Below are 10,267 nucleotides of genomic sequence, written 5' to 3' on the forward strand. Positions count from 1 at the left end.
GTCCAGGCTCTGTGTCCAGGCTGTGGTCAGTAAAAAACGATGAAGAAAAAAAAAACAGACAAATGGAAAGAGTTTACTGCAGTTTTGTCAAGACTGTTAGAGATTTGCACTTACAGACACAGCTGTCCACCAGCTCAGCCGCTGTCTCCTCTACCCCACGGCCCTCCTCTTCCTCCTCACCCCCAACCCTCCTCCTCCTCCATCTTCACAGTCGGCTGTTCATCCCTCCAGTCACAGTGACCGTCTCTCCAGTGATATACTGGGCTTCATCGGAACACAGGAAGGCGACGATCCCCGCAACGTCATCCGGTTCCCCAATCCTACAACACAGCAGCCTTCGTCATCATCATCATCACCATCACGACGAAAACCAGAGTAAAGCCAGCCAACCCCCACCCAGGCACAGGGACAACAGGCAGACCCCAGTCCAGACAGCTCCAGCTCCCCAAGATCCGGCTCCAGATCTTCGTTTACCTTTTGATACTCAGCTGCTTCATGAATTCTTCTGCACAGTCTCTGTTCTTCCACATCTGGGGAGAAAGACAGACAGCAGGATGGCAGACAGATATATATCTATATATATAGATAACAGATCTGTGTTCAAGTGCTACTGATTTAGCATTTGTTAACTCATGTCAAAATCATGAACAGGAATCCTCTCTTGCCACAGAGGCTGCTCTTCTGGCAGAATGCATGTGGAACAAGCTTCCCAGCCCTGTTGTTGAAGCCGATACCCTGGCTCCTCTCCAGACACAGCTGGGTGAGCTCCTCCAGTCAGGACAGGAGGCTCTTCAATACACAGAGGGTGGTGGGGGTGTGGAACAAGCTGCCCAGCCATGTTGTTGAAGCCGATACCCTGACTTCTCTCCAGACACAGCTGGGTGAGCTCCTCCAGTCAGGACAGGAGGCTCTTCTTTACACAGAGGGTGGTGGGGGTGTGGAACATGCTGCCCAGCCATGTTGTTGAAGCCGATACCCTGGACTCTCTCCAGACACAGCTGGGTGAGCTCCTCCAGTCAGGACAGGAGGCTCCACAAGGGTGGTAGCTACCACAGGGGCTGAATGCCTTTTCATTGGTGACCTGTTTAATGTCCATTATTTCATCTTTCTCTAACATCAATTACTAACAGAATTATAGAGCCCGTGTAACACTGCTCATGCTCCTCCTCCTCAGACTCACCGCAGAGCTGAAGCGGGTTCGGATCAGGCCCGGTGCCACACAGTTGACCCGGATGTTGTAGGTGGCGAGTTCAGGGGCCAGAGCCTTCGTCAGGCCCAGCAGAGCCGTCTTACTGACACTGTAGGGACCCAGACCCTGAGAGACACACAGGCTCACACAGTAAAAGAGCTCAGGAGCGAGATTAATACAGACACCCTGACTGACTGGACACTCCAGTACATTAACACTGCACTGAGAGAGAGGGGTTCATACAGACACACTGACTGGACACTCCAGTACATTAACACTGCACTGAGAGAGAGAGGGGTTAGTACAGACACACTGACTGGACACTCCAGTACATTAACACTGCACTGAGAGAGAGGGGTTAATACAGACACACTGACTGACTGGACACTCCAGTACATTAACACTGCACTGAGAGAGAGGGGTTCATACAGACACCCTGACTGACTGGACACTCCAGTACATTAACACTGCACTGAGAGAGAGAGGTTCATACAGACACACTGACTGACTGGACACTCCAGTACATTAACACTGCACTGAGAGAGAGGGGTTCATACAGACACACTGACTGACTGGACACTCCAGTACATTAACACTGCACTGAGAGAGAGGGGTTCATACAGACACACTGACTGGACACTCCAGTACATTAACACTGCACTGAGAGAGAGGGGTTCATACAGACACACTGACTGACTGGAAACTCCAGTACATTAACACTGCACTGAGAGAGAGGGGTTCATACAGACACCCTGACTGACTGGACACTCCAGTACATTAACACTGCACTGAGAGAGAGGGGTTCATACAGACACACTGACTGGACACTCCAGTACATTAACACTGCACTGAGAGAGAGGGGTTCATACAGACACACTGACTGACTGGACACTCCAGTACATTAGCACTGCACTGAGAGAGAGGGGTTCATACAGACACACTGACTGGACACTCCAGTACATTAACACTGCACTGAGAGAGAGGGGTTCATACAGACACACTGACTGGACACTCCAGTACATTAACACTGCACTGAGAGAGAGGGGTTCATACAGACACACTGACTGACTGGACACTCCAGTACATTAACACTGCACTGAGAGAGAGGGGTTCATACAGACACACTGACTGACTGGACACTCCAGTACATTAACACTGCACTGAGAGAGAGGGGTTCATACAGACACACTGACTGGACACTCCAGTACATTAACACTGCACTGAGAGAGAGAGGGGTTAGTACAGACACACTGACTGGACACTCCAGTACATTAACACTGCACTGAGAGAGAGGGGTTCATACAGACACACTGACTGACTGGAAACTCCAGTACATTAACACTGCACTGAGAGAGAGGGGTTCATACAGACACCCTGACTGACTGGACACTCCAGTACATTAACACTGCACTGAGAGAGAGGGGTTCATACAGACACACTGACTGACTGGACACTCCAGTACATTAACACTGCACTGAGAGAGAGGGGTTCATACAGACACACTGACTGGACACTCCAGTACATTAACACTGCACTGAGAGAGAGGGGTTCATACAGACACACTGACTGACTGGACACTCCAGTACATTAACACTGCACTGAGAGAGAGGGGTTCATACAGACACACTGACTGGACACTCCAGTACATTAACACTGCACTGAGAGAGAGGGGTTCATACAGACACACTGACTGGACACTCCAGTACATTAACACTGCACTGAGAGAGAGGGGTTCATACAGACACACTGACTGACTGGACACTCCAGTACATTAACACTGCACTGAGAGAGAGGGGTTCATACAGACACACTGACTGACTGGACACTCCAGTACATTAACACTGCACTGAGAGAGAGGGGTTCATACAGACACACTGACTGACTGGACACTCCAGTACATTAACACTGCACTGAGAGAGAGGGGTTCATACAGACACACTGACTGGACACTCCAGTACATTAACACTGCACTGAGAGAGAGGGGTTCATACAGACACACTGACTGACTGGACACTCCAGTACATTAACACTGCACTGAGAGAGAGGGGTTCATACAGACACACTGACTGGACACTCCAGTACATTAACACTGCACTGAGAGAGAGGGGTTCATACAGACACACTGACTGGACACTCCAGTACATTAACACTGCACTGAGAGAGAGGGGTTCATACAGACACACTGACTGACTGGACACTCCAGTACATTAACACTGCACTGAGAGAGAGGGGTTCATACAGACACACTGACTGACTGGACACTCCAGTACATTAACACTGCACTGAGAGAGAGGGGTTCATACAGACACACTGACTGACTGGACACTCCAGTACATTAACACTGCACTGAGAGAGAGGGGTTCATACAGACACACTGACTGGACACTCCAGTACATTAACACTGCACTGAGAGAGAGGGGTTCATACAGACACACTGACTGACTGGACACTCCAGTACATTAACACTGCACTGAGAGAGAGGGGTTCATACAGACACACTGACTGACTGGACACTCCAGTACATTAACACTGCACTGAGAGAGAGGGGTTCATACAGACACACTGACTGACTGGACACTCCAGTACATTAACACTGCACTGAGAGAGAGGGGTTCATACAGACACACTGACTGGACACTCCAGTACATTAACACTGCACTGAGAGAGAGGGGTTCATACAGACACACTGACTGGACACTCCAGTACATTAACACTGCACTGAGAGAGAGGGGTTCATACAGACACACTGACTGACTGGACACTCCAGTACATTAACACTGCACTGAGAGAGAGGGGTTCATTCAGACACACTGACTGACTGGACACTCCAGTACATTAACACTGCACTGAGAGAGAGGGGTTCATACAGACACACTGACTGACTGGACACTCCAGTACATTAACACTGCACTGAGAGAGAGGGGTTCATACAGACACACTGACTGACTGGACACTCCAGTACATTAACACTGCACTGAGAGAGAGGGGTTCATACAGACACACTGACTGGACACTCCAGTACATTAACACTGCACTGAGAGAGAGGGGTTCATACAGACACACTGACTGACTGGACACTCCAGTACATTAACACTGCACTGAGAGAGAGGGGTTAATACAGACTGTTAATACAGATAGCCAGGGTTGTGCAGTCTCTCACCTGGAAAGGCTGATATCCAGCAACTGAGGAGACAAACACAACTGACCCGCCCCTGCAAATGAACAGACCAATGACAGCTGGGAATTAGAGACACGCCCCTTCAAGTCCCACCCACACAGCACTTGCCTGGATGTGGCCACGCCCACTTTCATGACCCAATCACAGGACAGCATGGCACACACGCCCACACAGTCACATGATCCCCCCCCACACACGGACACCAGCGGCTTCTCCCGTTTCCTCTCACCCGCGTTTCTCCATGTGGGGCACAACCAGTTGGGTGAGGAAGAAGGCGGCCTTGACGTTCACATCGAGGATCTGGGCACAGCAGGAGAACAGATATGGCAGCTGTGAGGAGGGGCCGTTGCTCGCTCTGCACTCAGAGGAGCGGGTGCAGTTCACAGAAGTAACCGCAGGAGAGAGAAGCAACACTCTACCCTAAAATACCCAAACTAATCCCAGAACTCCCACTCCTGCCACAAACAAAACACCTCCCAATCCTGCTGGGGAGGGGGGAGAGAACAGGCAGCACAGTGTGTGATCTCCTGTCCCAGCCTGAGGAACAGACAGTGAGCCTGTCTCTCAATAATAATAATACAGTGTGTGATCTCCTGTCACAGCCTGAGGAACAGACAGTGAGCCTGTCTCTCAATAATAATAATACAGTGTGTGATCTCCTGTCCCAGCCTGAGGAACAGACAGTGAGCCTGTCTCTCAATAATAATAATACAGTGTGTGATCTCCTGTCACAGCCTGAGGAACAGACAGTGAGCCTGTCTCTCAATAATAATAATACAGTGTGTGATCTCCTGTCACAGCCTGAGGAACAGACAGTGAGCCTGTCTCTCAATAATAATAATACAGTGTGTGATCTCCTGTCACAGCCTGAGGAACAGACAGTGAGCCTGTCTCTCAATAATAATAATACAGTGTGTGATCTCCTGTCACAGCCTGAGGAACAGTGAGCCTGTCTCTCAATAATAATAATACAGTGTGTGATCTCCTGTCACAGCCTGAGGAACAGACAGTGAGCTTGTCTCTCAATAATAATAATACAGTGTGTGATCTCCTGTCACAGCCTGAGGAACAGACAGTGAGCCTGTCTCTCAATAATAATAATACAGTGTGTGATCTCCTGTCACAGCCTGAGGTACAGACAGTGAGCCTGTCTCTCAATAATAATAATACAGTGTGTGATCTCCTGTCACAGCCTGAGGAACAGTGAGTCTGTCTCTCAATAATAATAATACAGTGTGTGATCTCCTGTCACAGCCTGAGGAACAGACAGTGAGCCTGTCTCTCAATAATAATAATACAGTGTGATCTCCTGTCACAGCCTGAGGAACAGTGAGCCTGTCTCTCAATAATAATAATACAGTGTGATCTCCTGTCACAGCCTGAGGAACAGACAGTGAGCCTGTCTCTCAATAATAATAATACAGTGTGTGATCTCCTGTCACAGCCTGAGGAACAGTGAGCCTGTCTCTCAATAATAATAATACAGTGTGTGATCTCCTGTCACAGCCTGAGGAACAGACAGTGAGTCTGTCTCTCAATAATAATAATACAGTGTGTGATCTCCTGTCACAGCCTGAGGAACAGACAGTGAGCCTGTCTCTCAATAATAATAATACAGTGTGTGATCTCCTGTCACAGCCTGAGGAACAGTGAGCCTGTCTCTCAATAATAATACAGTGTGTGATCTCCTGTCACAGCCTGAGGAACAGACAGTGAGCCTGTCTCTCAATAATAATAATACAGTGTGTGATCTCCTGTCCCAGCCTGAGGAACAGACAGTGAGCCTGTCTCTCAATAATAATAATACAGTGTGATCTCCTGTCACAGCCTGAGGAACAGTGAGCCTGTCTCTCAATAATAATAATACAGTGTGTGATCTCCTGTCACAGCCTGAGGAACAGTGAGCCTGTCTCTCAATAATAATACAGTGTGTGATCTCCTGTCACAGCCTGAGGAACAGACAGTGAGCCTGTCTCTCAATAATAATAATACAGTGTGTGATCTCCTGTCACAGCCTGAGGAACAGACAGTGAGCCTGTCTCTCAATAATAATAATACAGTGTGTGATCTCCTGTCACAGCCTAAGGAACAGACAGTGAGCCTGTCTCTCAATAATAATAATACAGTGTGTGATCTCCTGTCACAGCCTGAGGAACAGACAGTGAGCCTGTCTCTCAATAATAATAATACAGTGTGTGATCTCCTGTCCCAGCCTGAGGAACAGACAGTGAGCCTGTCTCTCAATAATAATAATACAGTGTGTGATCTCCTGTCACAGCCTGAGGAACAGACAGTGAGCCTGCCTCTCAATAATAATAATAATAATAATAATAATAATAATAATAATAATAATACAGGCTGGATTCTTGACAGAGCTGTCTTACCTTGTCCCAGACTTCCTCCGTGGAGTCCAGTATGTTCCCGAAGAAGGGATTGACGGCCGCGTTGGAGACCAGGATGTCGATCCCGCCGTATGCCTGGACAGCCTGGAACACAAGAGCCCAGTCCCATCACCACTCCCGCCGGAGGACAGCGCCCCCCGATGCCTCAGAGCCCCCAGAGCAGCGTTACCGTGGAGACCAGCCGCGCCCGGTCCTCCTTGTTGCCCACGTTGCAGGTGGTGCCGGTCACCTGGAGACTCTCGGCCCGGAGCTCGGCCACGGCCCGGTCCACGTTCTCCTTCCGCCGGCTGCTCACCACGACCTGAGCGCCCCTCCGCGCCAGGCCCCGCGCCGCGGCCAAACCGATCCTGAGGGAAACACACAGGACAGGTAGAGGCTGTGTGCGACACACACATCTGCCCTGAGGGAAACACACCATGGACAGGTAGAGGCTGTGTGTAACACTCAAGTGTGTCCTGAGGGAAACACAACTCTCACAGGTAGAGGCTGTGTGTAACACTCAAGTGTGTCCTGAGGGAAACACAGCACTCACAGGTAGAGGCTGTGTGTAACACTCAAGTGTGTCCTGAGGGAAACACAGCACTCACAGGTAGAGGCTGTGTGTAACACTCAAGTGTGTCCTGAGGGAGACACAGCACTCACAGGTAGAGGCTGTGTGTAACACTCAAGTGTGTCCTGAGGAAAATACAGCACAGACAGATAGAGGCTGTGTGTAACACTCAAGTGTGTCCTGAGGGAAACACAGCACTCACAGGTAGAGGCTGTGTGTAACACTCAAGTGTGTCCTGAGGGAAACACAGCACTGACAGGTGGTGGCTGTGTTTAACACTCAAGTGTGTCGTGAGGGAAACAGCCTTAGAGGCTGTGTCCTAAGAGGTGGACACTGTGTGTAACACTCAAGTGTGTCCTGATGGAAACACAGCAAGGACTGGTAAAGACTGTGTGTAACACTCAAATCTTCCCTGAGGGAAACACAGTACTGACAGATAGATGTTGCACAACTGCAGGAAATACAGGAAACAAAGATCGACCTAAGATGTCTCTTTACCCACAGAAATCATGTGCAAGTCTTTACTGAACTGAGACAGCCAGAGTGAATGCGAAACAAAATATAAAATGAGCAACTAGCACAACATGTTATTTTAACAACTAGCGTCCACGTTCTTCAATCATACCCATCTGTCGACGCTGTCACTATGGCGACCTTCCCCGTCAGACTGCTTTGTGACATCATTCTATTCCCAGCCATATGGTTGGTCAGGAGACGCTTCCAGAACAGACCAGTGGATCTCAAAAACATCACTGAGAGAGAGAGAGGGGTTCATACAGACACACTGACTGACTGGACACTCCAGTACATTAACACTGCACTGAGAGAGAGGGGTTCATACAGACACACTGACTGGACACTCCAGTACATTAACACTGCACTGAGAGAGAGGGGTTCATACAGACACACTGACTGGACACTCCAGTACATTAACACTGCACTGAGAGAGAGGGGTTCATACAGACACACTGACTGGACACTCCAGTACATTAACACTGCACTGAGAGAGAGGGGTTCATACAGACACACTGACTGACTGGACACTCCAGTACATTCATACTGCACTGAGAGAGAGGGGTTCATACAGACACACTGACTGACTGGACACTCCAGTACATTAACACTGCACTGAGAGAGAGGGGTTCATACAGACACACTGACTGACTGGACACTCCAGTACATTAACACTGCACTGAGAGAGAGGGGTTCATACAGACACACTGACTGACTGGACACTCCAGTACATTAACACTGCACTGAGAGAGAGGGGTTCATACAGACACACTGAGTGGACACTCCAGTACATTAACACTGCACTGAGAGAGAGGGGTTCATACAGACACACTGACTGACTGGACACTCCAGTACATTAACACTGCACTGAGAGAGAGGGGTTCATACAGACACACTGACTGGACACTCCAGTACATTAACACTGCACTGAGAGAGAGGGGTTCATACAGACACACTGACTGACTGGACACTCCAGTACATTAACACTGCACTGAGAGAGAGGGGTTCATACAGACACACTGAGTGGACACTCCAGTACATTAACACTGCACTGAGAGAGAGGGGTTCATACAGACACACTGACTGACTGGACACTCCAGTACATTAACACTGCACTGAGAGAGAGGGGTTCATACAGACACACTGACTGGACACTCCAGTCCATTAACACTGCACTGAGAGAGAGGGGTTCATACAGACACACTGACTGACTGGACACTCCAGTACATTAACACTGCACTGAGAGAGAGGGGTTCATACAGACACACTGACTGGACACTCGAGTACATTAACACTGCACTGAGAGAGAGGGGTTCATACAGACACACTGACTAACTGGACACGACAGTACATAAACACATTTTTTAATTTGAAAAGACGGTATTACTAGCGTTTAAAATAATACAAATTAAATTCGCGGGTAAGGGTTAAATTAAGTTCCAAAACTTCGACCGAAAAAGCAGAGATACCGAAAATTAAGTTATTCTAACGAGGACAGCAGTTTCTAGAATCTCACCCGAGTGAGGACGGAGCTCCGGTGTTGTTCCAGCCCGTACCAGTACCGAGAACAGCGGACCGAACTCCAGATTGAACTCCGCGCTACTGGACCCCTGTGTATGAAACTGACGCCATTTTGGCTCCAGAGGAGAACGAGAGGCGTTATTTCCTTAACAGTTATCTAGAGCCGCAATGTCCGCTTCCGAAACTCCAGATTCTTTGTTTGATCAACTTCCCAACGTAGTGTGCAAAGGTCGTAGGCGATACTTTCGTCCGCCTTTTAAAGGGGAAGTTTCTTCTTAAAGGCAAATGAACTTTCGTTGGTGTTCATTTATAATCCTCCTTCTAATCGCCAAATATAAAACCCCCTTAGACATTCCAGTGTGAGACACTCCAGGCTGGACTGGACTGACTGGACTGTGATCTTGATTAGTGATTCACTGAGATAATAATCAGACTCCACTGACACTGACAGAGCAGTGTGAGACTCTCCAGGCTGGACTGGACTGTGATCTTGATTAGTGATTCACTGAGATTATAATCAGACTCCACTGACACTGACAGAGCAGTGTGAGACTCTCCAGGCTGGACTGGACTGACTGGACTGTGATCTTGATTAGCGATTAACTGAGATTATAATCAGACTCCACTGACACTGACAGAGCAGTGTGAGACACTCCAGGCTGGACTGGACTGACTGCACTGTGATCTTGATTAGTGATTAACTGAGATTATAATCAGACTCCACTGACACTGACAGAGCAGTGTGAGACTCTCCAGGCTGGACTGGACTGACTGGACTGTGATCTTGATTCGTGATTCACTGAGATTATAATCAGACTCCACTGACACTGACAGAGCAGTGTGAGACTCTCCAGGCTGGACTGGACTGACTGGACTGTGATCTTGATTAGTGATTAACAAACTCAGGTGAGTTC

At 48.7% G+C, this 10,267-nt stretch overlaps 1 protein-coding gene across 1 annotated transcript; it reads right to left on the reverse strand.

Moving 5' to 3' along the window:
* Positions 1–53: 53 nt before the first annotated feature.
* Positions 54–9,542, reverse strand: dhrs4 (dehydrogenase/reductase (SDR family) member 4). The gene is made up of 9 exons (XM_088634297.1): positions 9,349–9,542; positions 7,945–8,071; positions 6,939–7,116; positions 6,752–6,853; positions 4,597–4,667; positions 4,350–4,401; positions 1,181–1,315; positions 475–530; positions 54–320 (listed from the first exon to the last, which is right to left on the reverse strand). The coding sequence occupies exons 2-9, from the start codon at positions 8,067–8,069 to the stop codon at positions 206–208; spliced, it is 834 nt and encodes a 277-aa protein (XP_088490423.1). The 5' UTR covers positions 8,070–8,071; positions 9,349–9,542; the 3' UTR covers positions 54–205.
* Positions 9,543–10,267: the final 725 nt, after the last annotated feature.

The sequence above is a fragment of the Lepisosteus platostomus genome, chromosome 6 (assembly GCF_059453375.1).
Source record: "Lepisosteus platostomus isolate fLepPlt1 chromosome 6, fLepPlt1.hap1, whole genome shotgun sequence".
In the NCBI taxonomy this organism is placed as follows: domain Eukaryota; kingdom Metazoa; phylum Chordata; class Actinopteri; order Semionotiformes; family Lepisosteidae; genus Lepisosteus; species Lepisosteus platostomus.